Raw genomic sequence first — 23,592 nt, 5'->3', positions numbered from 1 at the left:
TCGCCCACCCCCTCTCCTAATTTCAAACCTGAATCAATTATTATTCCAAATTGAGCGGCTGTGATCTATTGCATGAACCAGTCAAATGGAAAATTAATTTTAGTGCAGGCACCATTGGAAGCAGCCCCCAGCAAAAAGAACCTTCCATCAGGCCTCCAAAGACACGAGTGTCGTATATTTTGTTTCTAGTGATCATTTGGACAGAACCAGCAACATGGTCTTTTCCATTATTCAGGTCGATGCCACTTCCATCATTTTCCGTATAATTAAGCTCATTCAGTGGTGCCAATATAACTTGACAGAACTAAACATGTACTCCTGTTAGAATTCATAAAAATAGGTTTTTATTTGTCAATAAGCACTGTATTTTCTTCCTTCGGGTGATAGATAGGATAGAAATTGGAGGGAGCCTATACAAAACTTTAGTTTCCCTTCTATCTTAGTTATTTTTGGAGCAAAACTCTGAGCCGCTTATGGAGAATTGGTTACTCAAAATAGCTGTTAGATATTGTTTTTTAAATACTATTTTACAGTAAATAAAATGAGTAGAACAATTATACTTCGAATTCTATTCCCTATTACTCTTTCTCGATTCGGATGTGTAAGGACCAAGGAAGGGGATAATCAGATGGTTGAGTTTCTGTAGGGTTTGGTGGTCGGAAACCTGCTGCCCTTTGTCACACACCCAGACAAGAAAGTCCTATCTCCACTCTCAACCGCAAGAAACGGGCGAAAAGCACATGCCTAGAAAGATTAAAAAACACATGGTTCCCACCAACATAACTATTCTTTGTTAGGCGAAGATGCAGAGAACAAGAACAAGACATCTGTCAATGTGTTAAAAATTTACCAGGAATCATAATAGGCGACCCTATAATGCTTCGTAGAATAAAAGCACTTAAAAGAAAAGAAATAGGATGTTATTTGCCACTATCATATGATCGTACATGGACGAATTAAATCAGTTCATTAGGTTCATCCTGCGATGAGTTGTGCTATAGACCTGGTTGGTGATATACCTAGTTTCCTTTAGTTGCCGTTGCTATTCTCATGATCAAGTTGCAATGAACCGGCTTGTTCAGATAAATAAAAATTAATTTTCCAGTGAATAAAGAAGGGTTGGAGCTAGTTTCTGATAGAAGTACGGTGAACAATCACAGTAAATATTATTAAGCTTCAGTCTTTGCTCCGGTTGTCAATCATTAACAAGACTTTTTGCTTTCTTTTTGGTTGAGAACCTGTTGGCTGACACTGATAAGAGCTTGTTGAGGGACATTCTTTTCCCTACTGTTTTCTTCTTTACTTCATACCGGTGCTTAATCCTGTCATCAAGCTTGTAACCAAGAAATGCAGGAAACGTCAATAGCTCCCTAACTTCTCGACCCATTTCCTCTACCAAGTACACCATCTTCTCCTCCAAAGAACTAGGATTGTACTGCAGTATTTGAGGGTGCTTCTTGCTCATGGCATAGATATCTTCACATGAGAGTCCGTAACTCAAGAAGAGCCCAATCACCTTCTGCATATTTTCGCAGCTTGTTCTGGTGACAGCTCCCAATGCCACAGCCAACTCTTTTGTTCTATACTCATACCCAATCTTCACTAAAAACCCAAGTTTATGCGCAAGGTTGTCTTCAAAGGAAAGTGCCAGAAACAAGGGGGCTCTTGTCAAGAACTTGAAAATGTCATTAGAATTAAGCCCACATTGCTTGAGAAACTCTATTCTGGGACGCAGCTTCCTCTCTTTGCTGGCACTAACCATATTTGGAAACACAAGGATAATCTTGAATATTTCTGGGTCACTAAGACCAACATATGATCTCAAGAACTCTACATGACCCTCCATATGCTCCAAACTATAACTCAAAATGGCAGGCAGTTTCCGCAACACAGTCCCTGTGGCATCTTCATCACCTCCACTAAGTTCTTCAAGAAACTGAATTTTTGGAATCAACTGAGAATCCAAATCATAGTTGAGAATCGCTGGACGCCTAACTATTATTTCAATGCCATGATAAGGTTTCAAGAAAGTTATGGTTCTTTCAAGTTCTTCAACCGACTTGCTACAAATGGCTTTGATCAAGTTGACATTGTTGAGAACATGAGCAATCTTCTCTTGGGGAACTCCATGATGAAGAAGCAGATTAACCTTTTGATCAAAACCTAGTACGAATCCGGCTCCTGTGGTACTAAAAAGGCGTTCCAGTTGTGCTGGCTCAACCTTTCCTTCTAAATCATCATGCACAAAACCAATCACTGAATCAATTTCCTCAGCTATTAGTACACTTGGACATTTAGTAACCAACCGGTAAAGAGCAAAGCCATTGATTCCAACGGACTGTAAAGCAAGAAGCCGGGCACGAATTTTGTCCAAAGACGTTGATCTTAAAGTTGGGTTCTTGTCCAAAAGTAAATCGGTTTCGTTTTCATTCAGCCCAATTTCTCTAAAAAGCGAAAAGAGCATACCTGAAACAAAAAGAGAAACAAAAGGTTCGAATTTGTTAAAAATGCTTCGAAGAGTTGCAAGTATGAGAAATGTTTGAGAAATTGCCTCAAAGAGCGATAGCTACATACCTGTTTCATTTTTAAAGGCGGTAGGCGGGTCGAGGTAGCTACATTGGAGGAGAAAACGCTTAGCCGGCTGGGGACACGTTAGCGGCCTGAGTTCAGTCCTATATGTCGTATTGACGTTTATTAGAGAGAAGCATTCGCGTGGACGGGCAGTTGGACTTGCGTACAAAGGATGTGGGGATTGTAGTTTTGGAGGACTATATGTTAAGGCATGTGAGTTTAAGAAAACAGAGGAGGGAAGACAAAAGGAATCTGTTAACACGGTGATTGCGGCAACCATAATTGGATGAGCTCACTCTCACAGATCGTTGGCGCTTCGATTCTTGTCAGCTTTGCGAAGGCTTGAAATAGATGGCGGCCCTTTGTCCCTAGAAGGAAGAGACGATGGTCCTGATTCCTGAAGGTGACATCAATAAAACAGCTGAATTTTTTTCTTCTCCCATGATACCAATTAGGTTGCTTGAAAATTACTAAGCATGATTTTAAAATTAAAACTAAGAATGAGTCTGGCTAACGTGCATAGCATTAACCTCCTCTAAATACCCACGATCTGAGAGTGACAAGCTTCTGGGCGTGGCCCCGGGGGGCCGAAATATTGTTCTGAAAATAGGCTTACGGCAGAGTATAAGGAGCTCCCTGTTCTAAGCATTAGGCACTAGCTCACTTCCCGATAACCAGGACTCTGCATGATCGTTCCGCTCTCTCGTCATATGCATCAAGTAATTCACATACTTGATTTTTTTTTTAAAACAAAAGAACATAAATTTAAAATTTAACTTTTGATTGACAAATCCAAAGTGACAATCTCATGAAATTTGAAATTAAATTTTCATATTTCTTCTAAATAAAAAATAAATGTTACAAATAGGTTGATGAAATGGTACAAAACTAATAAACAATATTCACACCTTTTGTTGGTAACAAGAAATCAGAGCCATACCCACAGGCTTGAAGTTCGGAGCAACAAACCCTTCCGCCAATCTTTAGGGGAAGGTTAAGTCAAAATAGAACCAATTGCTGGCTCAAAATGAAGAAGTGGCACGCACATTGGGTGGGTATATTTGCCAAACAACTTGACAGTTTGGTTGATGGGTTTGTCGAGCCCTCTATAGCCTCTGGGTGTCCTTCAGACGATTCTTTGCAAGCTTTGCTCCATTTTTCTTGCCTGTTGGAATGGATTTTATAAGGATAACAGACGTGCTTCCCTTTCCTGATTTACGAGGTAATCTGGAGAAAGGAAACCCGGATGATATTAAATTTAAGCACAAAATATATCAAATATATTAAAATAAAAAAGAAACTGCAATAGTCTGCTTGCCTCTTTCTAAGAACTTGGGTAAGATCATCAGGTGTCTCGTTGCAAACTAGTTCCCCTTTTTCACCTGGAGCATTCTGCCCCTTGCATAAACAGATGAAAATATAAACAAGTAAGAATCACTTCTGTCAATAACCTGTTTATGGTAACACTGCTGAAAATGGAGGCATTCTCTCCCCGCTCTGAATGATCACATATAATGTTAACATGCAAGGAGGAATTGCAATCTCACTGACACATAAAGACTGCAGAAATATTGTCAAAATAAGCCCACATTTGAAAGCAAAAAAATGTTTATAAGACAGGAAAAGCACATAAAGACAATAACCTTATTCCATTGATGATTCAACTGAAGAAAAATAAACAGTCTCTTGCCAAAATTTTTTAAAAAAGAAAAAAAAAAGAGAAGAACAAAGAGTTCTAGTCAAAAGTCATTTAAGAGAAGGATTTGAAAAAAAAAAAAAAGTTACTTCCACCAAAGGAAAAACTGAAGATCAAACACAATGCTTCAAGAGAACAGGCAAAGGAATTCAAAATATAATTCAATAAAGAGTAACTGAAATTCTGGAAAGTCGAATTCATAATAATATACCATCCAAGCACTACAAAAATACGATTTTCAATGCTGAGTGAAAAAAACTGATTATTTCTAACCTCGAGATCTCTGGAAAAAAATTTCTAAGTAGATTTGCTCATCAAAACAGCACATTTATGGCAACAGGCATAAATAGCTCATATTTTATTCAAATACATGGAGAAATTTAAAGCAAGCATCTCCATGTAACAGAAGCTCTATCAGAAGTAGCTTAATAACCAAACTGCTATCAGTGGCTTTCAGAGTGCAGCAAACAGTAATTGCAGCTATCATCTCTGTTGTCACTCACAAAACCAAAATTATATCATTTACACCCTTAGAAAATCTAAATCTTTCAGTCACTTTGAGCACCATAAGTTTTCCTAGTACTCTATATAGGGAGCTGCGTTTTGATTATAATCACCAAACATCGAACTATAGATTATCCCCATAAATTCTAACAAAATAATGAATGAAGAGCATTAAACAAATAAAATGATCAGATTCAAGGTCAGCTGCTGAAGCATAAAAACCAAATTCGATTTCCTTAAGCAGAAAAAATAGCATTTAAGAACAACTAAAAATAAGCACCATTAAGTATAGCTAATCACTCCAGACAGAATTCAAGAAAGAGTACATCATATCAAGCCCGAGTTCTTGATTTGAAAAAGGTAACATGTTAACACAAATAGAAGCTAAAAGTAAGGTATTCAATGTCTTGAACAGCTTAAAACAACATCTGCACTGTCATAATTGAAATCAAACTCAGAAATGCATACCACAACTGAATGCACTGGTGTGCAATCTTACTATCATTACCAACCTAAGTCAACATATATAAATGACTTTGCCAGTCATTAATTTACATAAACAATATGACCCCACACTTCCAAAGCCAACAGAAAGTGAAAAAAGCAAGAAAGAACATCTTCTTATACATGCAATACTGAAACCTTCAATCAAAAACTTAAAACAGAATGGTACGCCATTAAGGACTAAACTCTTGAAAAGCCCAATGTATACATGCCAAGGCAACTATTTAAATCTGAAAACCAAGACAATAGCTACATAAATAACAGTTATTAATTTAAAAAGAATTATAAGCAACATTTCGGACATGTAATCTTAAATCTTACATGATTTGTAGGCGACCCAGATTCCTTTCCACTCGTATCTTTCAATGAACGAAGCTCCGAACTCGAAATCTTTCGTTTCTTATTCCAAACACCACCATTGTTGTCATCATATGAAGGAGGAGGAGGAGGGGGAGGTGCTTTCCTCTTCTTTCTACCAACGATGCGTGACTTTCCTTTCTTGTCCTTCACTTTCCAGATATTTTTCCTCCTAAATATAAGCTTGTCGACTTTCCAAACCTCGCAGCTCGTGTCTATTACCGTCACTTCACTTCTCGAATACCCTAACAGTTCCCTCTCTCCTTTCCCATTCTCTTCTTCTTGTTCTTCTTCTTCCACGTTATAATCGTCGCCCTCTTCTTTCCATTCTCTCTTCGCTTCTTCCTTTGAATTCAACGACGTTGTTGAAGCGGGGATATTTTCGTCTTTTCTCACGCTATCCGAACTGCTTTTCTGTTCCTCGGAGGTATTAACGTTAGACGTCTTGATAATGCAAATCTTAGGGTTTGTTTGTTTCCTGGAAGTTTTTTTCCTGGAAAATCTGGAGGTTTGGGCTTGGTCGCCCATGTTGAAGAGCTCCGAGAGGACATTGCTCATTATACCGAACCATTCTTTGTCCCCGGCTGGCTCGCTGGAGACCACCTCCGGGGGTGGTGCCTTCCTATTCTGGAGTTCTTTATCGTTGGAGTGAGTTGACTCGGAGTTGGAATTTGGAGAATTGGAAGCATCGGTGATTGGAGAATCAGAAGGGTTAGGGTTAGTGAGGAAATGGTCGAGGTCAAGGTTGTCGCCGGTTGGGAAGCCCTTGCTGGAACGAAGCCGGTCCAGCCAGTTCGAACCGGACTTGCCGGTCGAGATTGAGCAGAGCATTTGGTGACGTGAGGCAGAGCAGATTGGCGTGACTCCTGAGAAAGCGAGAAGAGGGAAAACAAAATGGAAAATTTTGGCCCTTCAGTGAACTCTACTGAAACACAGCGGCCATCGTTTCGTAGTCGAAGGAGGGGTGGTTCTAGGTTGCGCAAGGGTGCGCGATGCGCACAATACGCTCTCAGCCACGTGTCGCTTCATGAAACCCTCTTCCTTTGTAAAAGTCGAGTTTTAACTTCGACCCGTGATTCACATTTACGATGATAAAGGCCTGGGCCGGTCTACTGGTTCGTTGGGTCCATGTCAGAGCCCCATCTGAAATCAACTTTCCTTTGGGGCCAAAGCCCGAGGATGTTGAAAGTTCAAACCCAAAATTCTTTTGCCTCTAAAACTCCAAGCCTATGCAACAAATCCAGCTCAATTAAAGTAGGGTTAGACATCTTTGTTAGCTTCCCTTAATAAATAAGAAATCGACAACTCACCTTGTATAATTATCACTTTCTGAGATCAGAATAATAAATCTGGAATGAAACTTCACATATTTCAATATTAAAATAATTAAGATTCAAATATTAGGTTACTATTACCATTTACTATTTATCATTTTAAGAAATAAAGTTCAAAATTTTAATTTATATTGAAAAAAATTATGTAAATTAATATTGCATTCTTAATAAAATATTTTAAAAATCAAACACTATAATATTTTTTAATATTTTAATTAGTAATTTTATATATATAAAAAAAATTATAATATTATTGTTTCAATAATCTCTTTTTTCAACGATCACATTTCAATAAGACATAAAACGCCACCGAATAAAAGGATAATATTTGAAAGTGAAGTTCCCATAAGAATACTACCATATTTCTTTTGGTCAATAGCTAATTACTTTTTACGATATATTTTGTCGCCTTTTCTTTTTGTTTTTGTTTATTATGCATAAAGAAAATTATTCAAATTGAACTTTGGTAAAAAAGAAAAGGTTATGCTATAAACCAAGCTCTTCTGATGTTTTTAACCACGAACAAATGTACTTATATGTTCGTACTTCTATGAGGCATAAATTCCTCTAAATGGGTGGAAGGTGATGAACCTGGTTATTCCTTGTTGCTTAGTCTTACCATCCACACCTTTCGCAACACACTGAAAAGCCGCTAAAACCCCCAAGTCCAACGTTGGGCATTGTAAAAAGCATGACAACAGTTTTCCAGAGTCCAGTCCTCTTTAGCCTTGATTACCTCGTGAATTTGCAAACGAAGCACAAGGCATTGAAAACACCCCAAAAATACAAAAACAGAATCCATGCGGGGTTTGCACTACATTCATTCTCCACCAATGTTATTGCGGCCAATACCATTCCATCCCAATCACATATTTTAGCCCTTTTGCCTAAACAACGCAAGGACAAATTCCCCTCTTCCATCAAATTCCCAAACTCGCCCTAAACACGACATCGTTCACACTCTGACGACGTCATAATCAAGAGCCAGCGTGAACTCCCTTCTTTCAACCGCTCATGTTTTTTATCAACCCACAAATTCGTCTTCTTCCGTCCTTCCTTTGCCGCCATATCTGAACATCTCTGATTTTTCTCCTTCCTTATCCCTTTATTTTCCCGAAAGCTTCTTCTCCTTGGGCTATCTTTATAATTTGTTTGACTACGGATTAATATTTCAATCTGTATACTAATCTGTAACCGCGATATTGATGCTATTGGAGGAATGTGTACGGAGATGATGGTGTATATGGGTCCTTTATGGATAGCGTTTTTAGTAGGAATAATAGTTGGTTGGGCTTGGAAGCCAAAATGGGCGAGCCAGGGAACGCAAAAATTGAGTTGTGCTGTATCGAAATCATTGGAATTATCGTTGCCACCATCGCCTTCTAAGTCGCCAATGTCCCCTTTGAAAAGTATTGGTTCGGCTCCATGTTTGAACTCCTTGAAAACGCAGTCACAAGCTTCTAAATATTGGGTCATTAAAAATGGAGCCCAGGGGAAAACGCCCTCTGTTTCTCTTTCTGAATATGACAATTGCAGGTACTTGGATAGTTTGTGTGTGTGTGTGTGTGTTGATACTCATAATCCAGCAAGAATGTCTCTCTCTCTCTTATTTTTTTATTAATCGTTTGTTCTTCAAATTGTATGCTGGAACTTGATGTTTCTTTGACTAGGCAAAGCTAAATGGAGACATTTAATGACAAAAGTTTGGATTGGAGCAAGTTCCTATTTTGTTGATTGTCCTTTTTTTTTTTCTTTCTTTTTCTAGCACATGCTGCTCATCACAGCTTAATGAAGGACGTTCAAGTGTTGTAACAGAGGAAGATTTAAAGCATTTATGGCAGCTTGTTGAAATGAGGGATGGAGGTCCTAGCTGGATACATATGATGGATCGTTCTACTCCAAATATGAGTTACCAGGCATGGCGGAGAGATCCAAAGGTAGGATTTTTCTCTTCTATTTGTTTGATAAATGGAGTCAACTGTGTGTATGTGGCATTATGTTGGTGGAAATGCTTGATTACTAATCGTTTTCTATTTACATGGTTTTATTAGACTGGTCCTCCTCAGCATCGTAGCAAAACTGTATTCGAGGATGTAACTACAAAGATGGTGAGGGACTTCTTCTGGGATGATGAATTTCGACCAAAGTGGGATGATATGCTTGCATATTCTGCAACCATAGAAGAGTGTCCTACAACAGGGACCATGGTTGTTCAATGGATAAGAAAAGTGAGACTTGAGACTTCCTTTTATTTGCCTAGCCTGATAGTTGATAGATTGCCTTGCAATGCTTATACTAACTTTTTCTAATTCCTTGTGGCTCAGTTTCCATTCTTTTGCAGTGATAGAGAATACATAATAGGTCGACGGATATGGGAATTGGATGGGTCTTACTACTGTGTGACAAAGGTATGAAAAATGTTAATGTGTTTGACTAATATAAAACGCTAAAACTAGCAACAAAACATGTTTTCTGGTTAGAACTCAAGTCAACAAATTACTCACACAATTTTACGGGGGCTATTAATGGTCTGGAAGGATAGAATATGGACAACTGATAAATAAAAAAAAAAAACAAATTGACAACAGAGAACCCTGTGGATTGTTGATGAAAAAGAGCGCTTCTGATTAGTGTAGCAGATGATCACTCCAATTGGCTGTGTGTGAGATGCCTTAATTGTTTGGACAAGCGTAAAATGGGATAAAAAACCTAGCAGAGGTAACGCTAAAGAACTTCAAATGACAGTAGAAGTGTTATTGATGAAAATGACCCTTCTTCTCCCAACTAGCAAGTTCTATAAGATCTCTTCTTTTGGTTTTCATTTACATTGGCCATATTTATTGTTATCCTTTCTTGGATTTTTTCCCACTCAAATGACTTTGTTTCAGGGAGTTCCCTGGCCTTCTATCCCCCGGCAGAAGAAACCAAGACGTGTGGACCTGTACTATTCAAGTTGGTACATTCGAGCGGGTATATGATGCCACTCTTTGTTCTTTCAGTCAATTCATGATTTTAACTTAAAATTGCCCCTGAGGCTTTTGCAATCAAAGCACACTGGATAATAAAATTGAGATTAGCGTAATCTTTGGAGCAAAAAACTGTAGAAAGTTGCTTATTACTATCTAATAAGTAGTCCAAGATTCGCTAGAGTTGAATGAATGAAAACTAAATTTTCACATCATACATCCAGTGGAATCAGAAAGAGGACATGGTCAACGGAATGCGTGCGAGGTGCTACTCTTCCATCATGAAGATATGGGTATCCCATGGGAAATTGTAAAGCTCGGAGTACGACAGGGAATGTGGGGAACTGTCAAGAAAATTGAGCCTGGGTTACGTGCTTATCAAAAAGAAAGAGCATCTGTAGCACCACTCTCTCGATCTGCGTCTATGGCTCAAATTAACACCAAAATAAATACCGAGTACCTGAGATCTTTGGAAACCAATGAAGATTTATCAAAGTCTGAGATAGCTGCTACATCTGAAAAACCAATGGCTAAGAACATCTCAAGGTTTCTATTTCTTGGTGGGGTAATTGTTCTTGCTTGTAGTCTTGACCATGGGCTGTTGAGTAGGGCATTTATCTTTGGTGTGGGTAGAAGGCTAGCAAACAGGGGAAAGAGATTGTGTTCGAGTGCTGGGAGAGCGAATTACATAGGCTCATCTTTTTGAATGGGAAAGCAGGTTTCTTGATATACTAGAGGGTAGAGATGTATATTTGTACTCACTTATATGTATATTTTGAACTTAACAACCAATGAATTCATATTCCTCAGGTAATAGAGCTGTATGGCTGATTGGCTATACATAATCACACCCAAAAGTTTCACATGAAAGCGGCTGAGTTAGTGGCACCTTACTTTTTATCTGTTATGCTCATGCAGTTTCATTCAGGAAGAGGATAAAGTCTTGTAACATAGTAACATGTTTATCATCTTATACTATAAATTTGGATTCAAAGGGACTTTTGAAAATATATGCTCTGTGCTGTTTTATTCTGCTTGTATTTTTGTTTAATAAAGACACAGCTGTGTTCTTCCAATTTGGTTTCCTTGGGAATCACTATTTTCATCTATTTATTTCCTCCCTCCCCTATGAATTTCAGAAACCATCATGATCAGGCTGATTAGGCATTCCACTGACGAATTAGGTACGTTTTCACAAATTGTACACCACGTTGAGTTTTGATTCTATGCTTGATATGCTTCAACAACATTTTCTCTGAATTGCGTGCATCATGGTTGATCTGTACATAACTAAAATTCCTTCCATATTTCCATGTTGCATTTGGAGGCTAGTTCCATTCATGTAGAGCTTACATGTAGGGCTTGTATCTTATCTGGAATGCAAGATACAATATCTATGAAACTAAACCGCGAAAACTTGCCATCTGGTGCTATATATATCTACAGTCTAACAAGACATGTTTATGTATTTCTTGGTTAATTTAGGTATGTAACGAAATGAACCAATATAATCTTTGCAATCCTTGTTGGAAATATTATCACATCAGTCCAATCTGTATCCAGAAATATGCTTATGTACAATATGGAAAGGAGCAGATATCTTGACAACAGCGATCAATAACCTTGCCACGAACCTCCAGCAGCAGGATATGCAGCTAACGAAGCACCGAAGCAGATTAATTAACATTAACAACCGACCAAGGTTTCGAAACAGTGCAATCCGTCAAACTGTGGGGCCACCTTTGGTGGCAGCGTGGTCTTCAGCTTTTGCCTTGGTTTTGCCAGCATACTTCCGATGGATGACCGAATCCCACCTCCAAATTCCTGAACAAGTTTAATCCAATTTAGAGCGGCAGATATCTAAGTGAACAAAAAATTTAGAAAGAAATGCGTTGGACGAGGAAAGGGGTTTTATAGTATAAGGAGGGATAATTACCTCGGCTCCTGAATGACGATCAAAAGAATAAATCCCGACTGCAGCAGCAACTACAGCTGGGATTGCTGCATAGATTGTAGCCACAGCCATTTGTACGCGTCTGAGAGGCTGCTTATGTTTTTGGATGATGGAGAAGAAAGAATTGGTTTTCTAATGATAAATAAACTTCTTTTGGGGAGAGATAAAAGCAAAGCAAGGAACGTGGGCGCCTTGGTTATGAAGAGAAGTAAAGAATGAGTAAATTGGGAATGAAAGAATGATTATTACCCCCGTTGCCTTAAAGAGTATTTATAGGGTCATTGTATTTACAAAAGAAGACATATCGATACAACCAGTGCTTTTTGATCTTTACTTATCCACAAAGAAGAAAGCTGATCATCCGTTGGATAAAAGCTCAATGGTGGCATATCCAAAACTAGAAGGGGACCGACTCAAGTTGTAGCTTAGATATTTAAGACATAAGAGTAAACAATTGTTGCACTTTTCATAGAAGCTAATGGTCTCAAATGATTGACTAATCCTCTCCAGTACCCAGGCTATTGCAGCAGAAGCTTGATGGAATGAAAGTAAGCCACGTTATGTGGAGCGTGCCGACCTCATATATGCCTTTTGCTTCATCATCTCCTTATCCCCTCTCACACGGGGCCTTTAAAGCAACTTGCAAATCCTATATAAAATATATATTATATAAAAAAATTCCAGTGACAATTGTTTCCTATGGTAGCTTGGTAAGGTAAGAAGTGTTGATGACTAATCACAATGACAAATACATCTTTAGAGTTGGGTACTAGTAACATTCATTTCCTGTCAGAGAATTAGAGCCGGAGGAAATGAAAAACGTGATACAAGAAGAATCTAGTGAGTGATGTATTGTCATTTTCAGTTTGAGCTTTAATCAATGGTCCTTTCGGTGTGGGGGCACTTTACGAGAGAGACAAAAGAGATGACTTTGTATTTCTTTGAACAAAAGAAAAAGGCTCGAAGTAGAAAACGTGATAGTAATTAAGTTTGATATGATCTGACAGTGAACTCAGCAGTTCTAAACAAATTTTCCACTCGATTCTTAACAAAACAAAGCATAATTAATTTTGAAAACTCAATGGATTAGTGTGAACTTGATCAGGTTTTAAATCTAAATTGGAGAAAGTGGATCAAGTTGGTTTTGGATGGACTTTTGATGTCTAAAAGCTTTTTAATTAGAATTAATGTCTCTCTGATGAAGTTTTATCTCCCTCTGCTCTTGCTTTGTCACGACAATAAATCAATCATTTATTCCAAGGGAGAGGAATTGCAGAAAATTTGGTGGGACACCCAAAACTGCTGATCACGTTGTTGCTCTCATTAAGGAAGCTATTCAACCCAAGCTCTGCAATATCCATTTTGCAAAATCAAACACTCAGCCAGGATTGGGGACTGCATCATTTTATTTCAATTTAGTCTTTCGAAATCAGTCTGTGTTTCCTTGATTACTGCAACTTTGGCAGCCTGGATTGGTTTCTAACAGGTTTCCTGCTACTTTGGATGCAAAAACAAAAGTCAATAAAAAAGAAACCGAATTGTCGAACGGAGTAAAAGGAATTCATCCTTGTACTATTTAGTATCACGTAAGAAATACTATTCAAATGAAGAAGAAGACTTTTACTGCCGAAAGACTTGTAAAACAAATTTGGGTGATCATCAAATTGTAGATGTGTTGTAAAGTAATTTTCTCAGTATGGGATAATTGTCTCGAAACAGTGAACTCCGTCGAGCTCCGCCGCAAACCTCGGCCTCAAAAGTTGTTGAGGTTTCTTAATGTTAGCCGGCGATGATGAGTTCTTGTCTGTCTCTTTCTTGCTCCCTTCTAGGCAAGATACTTTCTTCGGTTTCGCTTGTTCGGTGGAGCCGGAGAACTTCATCTTCTGGCCATAAGAATCAGCCCAAAGGGCTTCGAACGAACTGAACAGAGACATCATCATCGTCGCCAACGCCCAACCGTTGCCTCAAATCTAAAAAGAACTGTATCTAAGAAGAAGCGACAGCTTATGCTTTGCTGTTTGAACTTTGCAGGCTTTGAATGATTTTGAATGTTTATGTTTGAGTACCTTACAGATGCTAGAAAATATCAGAGAAAGGAGGGTATTTAAAGGGAAGAAAAGAAAGACCAGAATCAGAAGAGAGATTGGCCAAGAAACAACGTACTAGAATGGTCTGGAAAGACGTTGATGTCCTCCAACTTATCTGGCGCCAGCGGACGTTGGAGTCGACGTGGCGACATGAACGCCTAGAATTAAGTTTGGGATGTTTTGGCCGATTACGAGAGGAAGGGTGTTAAGATTCTTTTGTCTGACGCGTAAAGCCGAACAACGATGAGTTGGCAGATGGCGTGATCCGAGTGAAGATGACTTTCTGGAACGAGCAGGAACCTGGAAGTGACCCGCACCAACCAGAGTACGCGGGTACGTGTCCCTTCATTGTTGTAGCCTCCGTGGGGATTTATAAATAGAGTCTATCCTCCAACGAACTGGTTTATTTTCAATATCCAATAAAAATCCAATGGTCCAACTTATTGTTCAAGTAGTTGTGCGGAATTAAACCTTTAAAAAAATTCAAACTTATAAGTTTGTGTAACGTGTGGACAGACTTATGTATTTACTTATAAATAAATTCTCAATCTCTAACTTAGTTGGAACAAACCAAGTCCAATATTTTTTAAACTGAATGTAGATGGGAGCGCCAAGGGACAGCCTGATGAAGCAGTGGCAGGTGGCATCATCCGGGATGACACCGGAGACTGGATAGTGGGATTCATCCATAAATTTGGCACAACATTTTCTCTTGATGCTGAGTTATGGGCTTTATTCCAAAGATTAAAACTGTGCTGGAGCAGAGGCTTTAGGAGGGTTCAAGTTGAATCCGACTCCTTCCTCGTTATACAAAAATTGTCTGTGCTGAGTAATAATTTAGATCCGAATGCACAACTCTTATGAAAAAAACTATTCCTACGAGATTGAGGTTGTCAAATATCTCATATATCTCGTAAAACGAATTAATGTGTCGATTGGATGGTTACATATCATGATAATTTATTTTTAAGATTTAGAGTCTATTTGACTTGATTTTTTTTTAATTTAAAAGTTATTAAGAAATTTTTATGAAAAATGATAACTTTTAAAATTAAGTTAAAGTTGTTTGGTAAATTTTTTTTTATAAGTTCTTTTTTATAAGTTATAATTTTTATTAAAATTATCAGAGAATGTTTTTTTTTTTTAGAGAGTAATATTTAATTACTTTTAACAAATAAGGATATATTTGAAATAAAAATAAAAACTCTCTTGTATTTTTAAAAAAAGATAATAAAAAACTTCTCATAGAAGTTTTTCCTCAAACTTTTTTTTTTAAATTTTATTCTTTAAAAAAATTTACTTTTTTTAAAAAAAATTTTAAAATTTATGTTTGACTTGATTTTTACTTTTAAAAAATAAATAAATTAAAAAAAAATCTTTTGAGTCTTCTCTTTTTAAATTGTTTCTTATTTATTAACTGATGCTGTAGGAATTGTTTGGTCTAAAATGATGTAATAAGCTATCATTTTCATTATATATATAAAAAAAACTTAATTCAAATTTATGGTTATCTAATTAGCACTAATCCAATAAAAATATCAACACAAGAATTTGTGATGAGCTTAATGGACAGGCTGACGCATGAGGGTGATGACCTGTGATGACTGGTGAGCAATTCAAGCTGAAATGGAGTTTTGCGGTTTGGATCCTTTCATCGGCCCCTTAGTTTATGAGGCATGTTAAGTTCATTGCATGGCAAATTTTTTTTTCTCTGATAAATCGCAAAGCCCAAATATTTACTACCAGGGAGGAAAATCGAATAGCATCTGATACAAACCCTACTCTACTGCAATAGCACGAAACAGCAAAAATCAAGCCACAGATGCCCTATAATAGGAGGAACACCCTATGAATTACGCTGTAAAGACAAAGCCACGGCGATAACAAAAGGCGAATTAGCCCCCCCTTAACTTTCCATTCGCAAATGTCGAGGCACAGCGGATGAGTAAAGACTTTATCCAACACAAGAATCAATTACCCCACTAGATGTACACCCTTCCTGATGCCATCTTATCACCCAACTTCATTCCATAATCCATACTCAGACATTCAGGATGGTGCAATATATGTAGGAAGGCTAATACACAACATAAAAATGTTTAGAATTATCAAGATGTGAAGCAAGAATGACAACTATTAAGGGGCCAAAGGCTAAAGAAAGTCTTACAAGCCTTATTCCCTTAACCGCTCTTATAAGGAATGTTATGATTTCAGAAATCCAAACAAAGTTGGAAATTCACATAATCAACAAGGTAAGCAAAAATCATTTAGAAATTGTAAACCTAAATCAACACAAAAACAAACAACACTATAGAGAGAAAAAGCAATTAAACCAAGCAAGATCCATCATGTAAACTCATAAAATGTAAATGAAATTCAACTAATTATTGTCTATAGATCTTTTTTTCACAAAAAAGAAAGAATAAAAGAAAAGAAAATTCCAAACAAGAAGATCTGCCTAATCATCAAACAAGCCGAACCCTATGTCATCATCAGTCTCTTCCTTATCTTCTTCCTTTTTCTCCTCGACAGCAGGGGTTGAGGCGGCAGCAGCACCAGCACCAGTACCAACGGAAGCAGCAGCAGCAGCAACAGGGGCACCATCACCACCGGAACCAACATTCATGATGATATCATCGATATTCCTCTTTGCAAGAAGCTTGGTGAAAAGACTTGGCCAGTAAGATTCGACGGGCACCTTCGCTGTTTTTACCAAAGTCACAATCTTCTCCGCCTACATCATATTATTAAAAATAAATGAAGAAAGAAAAAGAACGGAGGAGCAGGTAGTATTATGAGATAAAGAAAACATAAAGGAAGCAAAAACAAGGATAAAAAATACTTAGTTACAAGAGATTGAGAAGAAAAGTTTTTACCGTGATTGGGATTCTATCGTCGTGGAGGATCAAAGCGGCGTAACTGCAGGCAAGTTCACTGGTGGCCATTTTTGTACCCAAGATTTTCAATAGTAAATCTACGCGATCAATAAAACTATGGATGTAACGAAATAGAGACTCAACTCAACAATGAGAGCCGAGAGATTGAGAAGAGAAAAGAATACCTGAAGCGTTAGGGTTTGCTTTGCGTTGAGACTTGAGGATCTGGAGGATTTACAAAAGGCTTATGTGGATATATATGTACACAGATAATCCTTATCCTAATAGCTTTAGTATTTTTGTTGAGATAGTCCGTCTGTCACAAATGAGATGCCATGTATCATGGATTTACAAATGAGAGCCTAGTATGTATTTTTGTACTACAGATGTAGATCCGTAATAAGTGATATTTAAATTAATTTAAATTTTTATTGAAGTGAGAGTCCATAAAAGGTATTATGAGGAATTTTAGATTCATAAATAATGGCCTATTTTCATTTAACAAATATGTTTTTTGAATTGAAAACGTGAACCTGTACATGACTTTTATTAAGTTTTTATTATATTTAAGAATAAAGTCCTAATCGCAGTAAGAGGAATTCTCAAATTACGAAACAAACACGATTTAGTAAAAAATTGTTACTACATGATTATACAAATCCTCAATAAAAAAATATACCTCAACAAAACAATAACATGCTAATATATTACAAAATAAACATCATCAGCAACCAATTAAATTAAAGTGAAACAGATTCTTAATGATATGGTGCATAACATCAAGTATAAAGTCTAATATACGTATACACGTTCATTAAAAATTAAGTACAAGCCTAACGGACATGCATTAAGCTGTGATTTAGAACGATCAAAGAAAAAAGGCATCGACAGAAAAATGAATGCAACACATTCCTTTGTATGTTCCAGAGAAGCGACCACTCATTAATTTCTATTACCAGAGAAACAAGAAATATAACAAATATTCTTAACTTAAGTATTACATGCACAAAAACAGAAGCAAATAAAAATCTCAATTTAGAAAGGAATGCAACTCTACCCACATATATAGATCTAATTTGAGGAATGTAACTTAAGGAATGTAATTATTGATAAATAAATTCTCAATCTTGACGTAGATAGTCTAACAAGTATTTTTAATATTTAATATTTTTCTTATTAGTATTTAGTATTTAAGGTTTTTTTTATTTTCTTTTACTTAGATGACAAGTAAATATGAGTAATAATTTACTTTTTTTGTACTCCAAGAAAGTGTGGGGTAGAATACTTTTTTATTTTAATTTACTTTACTGCCATTTCAAGTTTAGGTTAAGTAGGAGTAGACTATTATAAAAAGCACTCGTAAACTTAGTTATAAAATAACTTAATTTAATTTTTATGAATTATTGAATGATATTACATTTTTTTTCAAATTTTGAGTGTAAGTTTCTACATTTAAAACTTAGTTATCAGTTTTAAAGACTCTGTCGAGTGCTAGTTTTTATTTTTACGTTAACTCGCTGGGTCAAATCTCTAATTTAATTCAAATTTATGACTATCTCCAATAAAAATATCAAAACAAAGAAATTGTGATGGAGCTTAATGGACAGGCTGACCCATGAGGGTGATGAACTGTGAGGACTGGTGAGCAATTCAAGCTGAAATGGGGCTTTTCGGTTTGGATCCTTTCATAGGCCCCTTAGTTTGTGAGGCATGTTGAGTTCATTGCATGGTAAAAAAAATTTTCTCTGATAAAATCGCAAAGCCCAAATACTTGCAACCTGCTTTGTTTTTTTATTGATAACGTTTCAAAAAAAATATGCTTAATTATACATGTTGAGGTCATTGTTGCTGCGAAGATTTTCAACAGTAAATCTGTGCAATCAATATAACAGTATCTTAAGCAATGGATATAACGAATGAGAAACTATGCAATATTATAATATACGATTGAGAGGGAAAAAGAATAAAAATACCTCAGGCGTTAAGGTTTGCTTTGAGTTGAGACTAAGAGAGTTTGGTAGATTTAGAAAAGACTCATGTGTACATATGTGTATAAACACCCATATAATCCTAATCCTAATCCTAATAGCTTTATAACATGTTTGGTTAGCTAGATGGAGTAGGAAAAGGAATAAATACTTATTATGAGAAAATAAAATAAATAAAAATAAGAATAGTTATTATAATATATGATTTATAATTTAAAAATATCTTATTTTTATAATTTTTTTAAAATATTAATAAATTTTTTATTAAAATATTTATTTTATTTTTAAAATATTAATAATTTATAGTTTATTTAAAATATTAATAATTTATAATTAAAACATTAATATGATTATTTGATTCTTTATTTTTATTTATAAAATATTTAAATATTAATAAAATCTAATACTTTTCAATCATAGGCATTGGGTGATTTGGTTCACCATACCTAAAATTCAAATGGACTAATTATTTTAAAAAAATCGATGAAAATCAACCAAATATAAAAAGAAATCAAACCGATTAAATATAGAATTGATTTGGTTTGTTCAATTTTAAACTAATGAACGAAATTTTATTTTATTTTATTTATAAATTATAATATTAAAACTTATCAATTTCATCTATAATTATAAAATATACAAATAATCTAAACATAAAAAAAAAAAACATACATTTGTTCCTTCACTCATATAATTATGTCCTTTTACATAAACTATTAAATTAACATTCAAAATTTAACAAAACAAAAAATAAAAAAAAATAAAATTAATATTCACAGGATAAAACTAACACAAAATTATTAACTATCACAAATTATTAACTTAAATCTCCTCAATGACTTGGTTCTTCACATTCACTCGCACAGGCTATCTAACAATTAAAAAAATAAAAAATATAATTAGTATAAATTTTTTTAATAACAAAGTAAAAGAAGATTAAAATTGAAAAATGATGTAAAAACTCACAAATTTTAACCTTTACTTCAATTGATATGTAAAGAATGTATTTGTAAACTTTTTACTCGGAAATAGAATCCATAATCTCAATTTTTGACATCTCTAAAATGTATAAACAAAAAAGAATTAAATGAAATAAAAAAATAAAAATTAAAAAAATAATAAAATGAAATTACCTAATTCAACGTTTTCAATGTTTGTTATATCCGACTCAATCTCATTGAAATTGGAATATGAAGATTCACGTAACCAATCTTAGGTACAAATAAAAGCTTTTACAAGGGTAAGAGCTAAATAACTCCTATATGCATAAAGCACCCTACCTACGATCCTAAAAGTTGATTTAGTGCCAACATATCACAAGCTATTTTAACAAGGACAGGAAACCTCTTGACTATTGAATTTCCACCGCATCAAAGCATTAAAGTCATATATAACTTATAATTTTATATTAATATATATTTATTAATAAATAAACAAAATTAATATTAAATTATGATGATTATGATTTATATAGTACATATAATAAACTTATATATTGTAAATATATTATTAATTAAGTTTACTATCAATTCTTTTGAATATATAAAAAAATTATATATATTAATATATATAATATATAAAATTTAATTTAATTTTTTTAAATGTATTGGTCCAAAAATTTTAAATTCGAGAATTGATCAAAAAACCAATTAGATCAAATATGTTAGACCAATTGATCCAATGGATCAATTACACCAAATCGTTTTACCCAAACATCAAATATCATTAAAAATCTATAACCATAAACATAAATCAACACAAAAACAAACAATAATATAGAGAAAAAAAATGAAATTAAGCCTAACAAGATCCACCATGTAAACTTTTAAAAAAGTAAATGAAATTCAACTAATTAATGTCTCAACAAGATCTTAATTTTCCGCAAAAAAAATAAATTCCAAACCAGAAGATTGGCCTAGCCATCAAATATGCCGAACCCTATGTCATCATCAGTCTCTTCCTTGACTTCTTCCTTTTTCTCCTCAACAGCGGGAGTTTATCCATCGGTTTCGCTTATTGGGTGGAAGCTGTAATCTTTGCCTTCTGGCCATAAGAATCGCCCAAAGAGCTTCGAACAGTGTATTTAATAAAAACTAATCCAATAAAAGCATCGAAAGAAGCTTAGAATTAGCCCGTTTTCATCAAACCTAAAGTTAAATACCTTTAAGATTAGTTTTGACTTTTGACTAGTCCATCAGACGATCTCCAATTTCAAGCTCAATCCTGCTTTACTGAACTATGTATAGGAACTAAACTCGACTCAAACTACAGTTCAAACAACAAAATAACCTGAAAATGAGCTCTGTAAGAAAACAAGAAGCTGACACTGTGACTTTCACTCTATCAGTATTCTACAATGAGGAGAAAAAGCATTATTATGATGAGCTTAATGGGCTGGCTGACCACCAATGCGGGTTATGAACATTGATGAATGATGAGCTTTTGCGGTTTGGTTCTTTTCTTGGGCTCTCTAGTTTATGAGGCATGTTCATATATGGCAAACCATACAATCTCTGACAAATTGCAAAGCCCAAATATTTAGAAGCAGAGAGGAAAATGACATAGCATCATGATAAAAATCATGCTACTAGCAGGAAACAGCAAAACTCAATCCCCACATTCATTCACCGTAATCAGAGGAACACACTATGAATTACACTACAATACAAAGCCACGATGACAATACCAAATAAATACTCCAAGCTGAAACATGAGGTCACCCGCCTCTTTTCTCCATCTCTCACGGTGTTGCCCTAAAGTTCTCTAATTACTGATCGCAAAACCAGAAATCAATATCCCAGTAGATCCTCTATTTACACCCTCGTTGATGCCATCTCATCACACAACTTCATTCCAAACGCAAACAACCATTCAGGTAGACATAGAAACTGTGTCCTAGGATAGAGAAAAAGGCAGCACGAAAAAATAAACATAGGAGTAAAACACAACATAAAAGTGCTTAGAATTATCAATGCTTTACAAAGCATCAATGCTAATTTGCTAAGGTACTTAACATTAGAATTGTCCACTGGCTAAACTGCACTAAACTGCTTTTCTAAAGCCTGAGTTTTACAATTGAGTCATCACAGCCATTCCCATGCAATTACAAATCATGGGTAATGGGTTCCATGAGATCATCTTATTTTTATATCTTCTACTCTATTTTGCACCATTCATTCAATACCAGTTACACTGGTGCTTGCAACATTCTAATATAAAAGGGTTTTCCTTGACTGTTATTATAAGGAATGTTATGAATTCAGAATTTCAAACAAAGCTGACAATTCACATTTCTAAACCTGAATCAACACAAAAACAATCAACAATATTGAGAGAATAACAATTAAACCAAGCAAGATCCATCATGTGATATCTTCAATTTCCGAAAAAAAAAAGTCATGTAAATTAAGAATTCTCAACACTTCAAACAAAATTCAACTAACATTTGAGATGGGTCCTAGTTTTTCCGGAAAAAAAAATAAGAAAAGAAAGTCCAAACTGGAAGATGTGCCTAATCAAACAAGCTGAATCCCATGTCATCATCACTCTCTTCCTTTGGTTCTTCCTTTTTCTCTTCAGCAGCGGGGGCAGCGGCGGCACAGGCGCCAGCGGAAGGAGCAACAGCAACAGGGGCGCCACCACCAGCGGAACCAACGTTCATGATAAGATCATCGACGCTCTTCTTCTCAAGGAGCTTGGCGAAAAGACTTGGCCAGTAAGATTCGACGGCCACGTTCGCCTTCTTCACCACAGTCGCTATCTTCTCCGCCTACATCATATTATTAAAAATAAATAAAGAGAGAGAAAAAAAAAGAGGATCAGATGATATACTGATAAAAAGAAAACAACAAGGAAATATTAATAAAGATTGAAATAGTTATTCAGAGATTGAAACGGAGTGGATTTACGGTGATTGAGTTTCCATCGTCGTGGAGGATCATAGCAGCGTAAGAGCAGGCGAGTTCACTGGTGGCCATTGTACCCAAGATTTTCAACTGTAAATCTGCGAGATCGATATAAATAGTACATTCTTAAGCAATCGATTAAACGAAATGGAAACTGAACGATGAGAGAAGATAGATTTAGAGCGAAATGAGGGAACATACCAGAAGCGCTAGGGTTTGCTTGGAGTTGCTTCGCAACAGGCGTCGAGACTTGAAGGTTTGGCGGATTTAGACAAGGCGCACGATACCATATATATATAGAGAGAGAGAGGGACAGAGGCAGATAATCCTGATGCTGAGAGGTCTAGGGTTTTGGTTGAGAAAGAACTGGGCTTTTAGTATGCTCTGGGCCAGCAGCTTTCCTTGCAAGTTTCCATGGCTGAAATTGCTGGCCCACATATTCACTTACTACTAAAAACATGTATTAGAAACTACAATCCATCAAAGGCGTCTTACAATTTAGATGTATATGGGTAACTAAATAAGTAAAATCTGAATCTCTCTATACTTTAATATATATATATTGGAACGTTTCAAATAAACTAAAAGTTTATTAAAATTTACCTACAATTCATTGATAATGGATGGGATCAAATTTTCTTTTGATGTCTAGATTATCCTCAACGTTTGATGGTTTTGTTCATGCTTTCATACCGTAATGGCAGTCGCATGATCCAATGAATGATCAACAAACTATGGATCGCATCCTTTGTTCTTTTTTAACTTTTATCTCAAATTATACTACTTTCCCATTTTGTATGTTAACAAAATAAAGTAATAAAAGTAACAACCAAATTAAACCTGAGGCATG

General features: G+C 35.6%; 6 protein-coding genes across 9 annotated transcripts; 1 reads left to right on the top strand and 5 right to left on the bottom strand.

Moving 5' to 3' along the window:
• Positions 1-898: 898 nt before the first annotated feature.
• PTAC15 (plastid transcriptionally active 15) lies at positions 899-3,251 on the bottom strand. 2 transcript variants are annotated; one of them, XM_088804651.1, is made up of 3 exons: positions 3,102-3,251; positions 2,575-2,968; positions 899-2,466 (listed from the first exon to the last, which is right to left on the bottom strand). In XM_088804651.1, the coding sequence occupies exons 2-3, from the start codon at positions 2,849-2,851 to the stop codon at positions 1,196-1,198; spliced, it is 1,548 nt and encodes a 515-aa protein (XP_088660777.1). In that variant the 5' UTR covers positions 2,852-2,968; positions 3,102-3,251; the 3' UTR covers positions 899-1,195. The 2 variants fall into 2 exon arrangements, with proteins under 2 accessions (XP_088660777.1, XP_007039202.3); XM_007039140.3 differs by lacking the exon at positions 3,102-3,251 and having other exon boundaries at positions 2,575-3,079.
• Positions 3,252-3,382: 131 nt separating this feature from the next.
• On the bottom strand, positions 3,383-6,672 carry LOC18605858 (fantom protein). 2 transcript variants are annotated; one of them, XM_018118587.2, is made up of 3 exons: positions 5,597-6,672; positions 3,890-3,969; positions 3,383-3,798 (listed from the first exon to the last, which is right to left on the bottom strand). In XM_018118587.2, exons 1-3 carry the CDS (start codon positions 6,461-6,463, stop codon positions 3,678-3,680), a joined length of 1,068 nt encoding a protein of 355 aa, XP_017974076.2. In that variant the 5' UTR covers positions 6,464-6,672; the 3' UTR covers positions 3,383-3,677. The 2 variants fall into 2 exon arrangements, with proteins under 2 accessions (XP_017974076.2, XP_017974077.2); XM_018118588.2 differs by having other exon boundaries at positions 3,890-3,963; positions 5,597-6,671.
• Positions 6,673-7,873: 1,201 nt separating this feature from the next.
• Positions 7,874-10,802, top strand: LOC18605857 (uncharacterized). The gene is made up of 6 exons (XM_007039137.3): positions 7,874-8,502; positions 8,732-8,903; positions 9,018-9,194; positions 9,291-9,374; positions 9,855-9,936; positions 10,157-10,802. Exons 1-6 carry the CDS (start codon positions 8,186-8,188, stop codon positions 10,636-10,638), a joined length of 1,314 nt encoding a protein of 437 aa, XP_007039199.3. The 5' UTR covers positions 7,874-8,185; the 3' UTR covers positions 10,639-10,802.
• A 628-nt stretch (positions 10,803-11,430) lies between these two features.
• On the bottom strand, positions 11,431-13,988 carry LOC18605856 (Avr9/Cf-9 rapidly elicited protein). The gene is made up of 2 exons (XM_007039136.3): positions 11,869-13,988; positions 11,431-11,756 (listed from the first exon to the last, which is right to left on the bottom strand). Exon 1 carries the CDS (start codon positions 13,824-13,826, stop codon positions 13,578-13,580), a length of 249 nt encoding a protein of 82 aa, XP_007039198.2. The 5' UTR covers positions 13,827-13,988; the 3' UTR covers positions 11,431-11,756; positions 11,869-13,577.
• Positions 13,989-16,300: 2,312 nt separating this feature from the next.
• Positions 16,301-17,181, bottom strand: LOC18605854 (large ribosomal subunit protein P1-like). Of its 2 annotated transcripts, none has more exons than XM_007039134.3 (3): positions 17,035-17,181; positions 16,850-16,947; positions 16,301-16,707 (listed from the first exon to the last, which is right to left on the bottom strand). In XM_007039134.3, exons 2-3 carry the CDS (start codon positions 16,916-16,918, stop codon positions 16,432-16,434), a joined length of 345 nt encoding a protein of 114 aa, XP_007039196.3. In that variant the 5' UTR covers positions 16,919-16,947; positions 17,035-17,181; the 3' UTR covers positions 16,301-16,431. The 2 variants fall into 2 exon arrangements, with proteins under 2 accessions (XP_007039196.3, XP_088660834.1); XM_088804708.1 differs by having other exon boundaries at positions 16,850-16,964; positions 17,035-17,054.
• Positions 17,182-22,180: 4,999 nt separating this feature from the next.
• On the bottom strand, positions 22,181-23,081 carry LOC108661092 (large ribosomal subunit protein P1-like). Its single transcript, XM_018116902.2, has 3 exons — positions 22,944-23,081; positions 22,746-22,840; positions 22,181-22,606 (listed from the first exon to the last, which is right to left on the bottom strand). The coding sequence occupies exons 2-3, from the start codon at positions 22,812-22,814 to the stop codon at positions 22,349-22,351; spliced, it is 327 nt and encodes a 108-aa protein (XP_017972391.2). The 5' UTR covers positions 22,815-22,840; positions 22,944-23,081; the 3' UTR covers positions 22,181-22,348.
• Positions 23,082-23,592: the final 511 nt, after the last annotated feature.

This window comes from Theobroma cacao, chromosome 3 (assembly GCF_053813885.1).
Source record: "Theobroma cacao isolate CCN51 chromosome 3, ASM5381388v1, whole genome shotgun sequence".
Lineage (NCBI taxonomy): Eukaryota > Viridiplantae > Streptophyta > Magnoliopsida > Malvales > Malvaceae > Theobroma > Theobroma cacao.
This window is presented reverse-complemented; position numbering and strand designations above follow the sequence as displayed.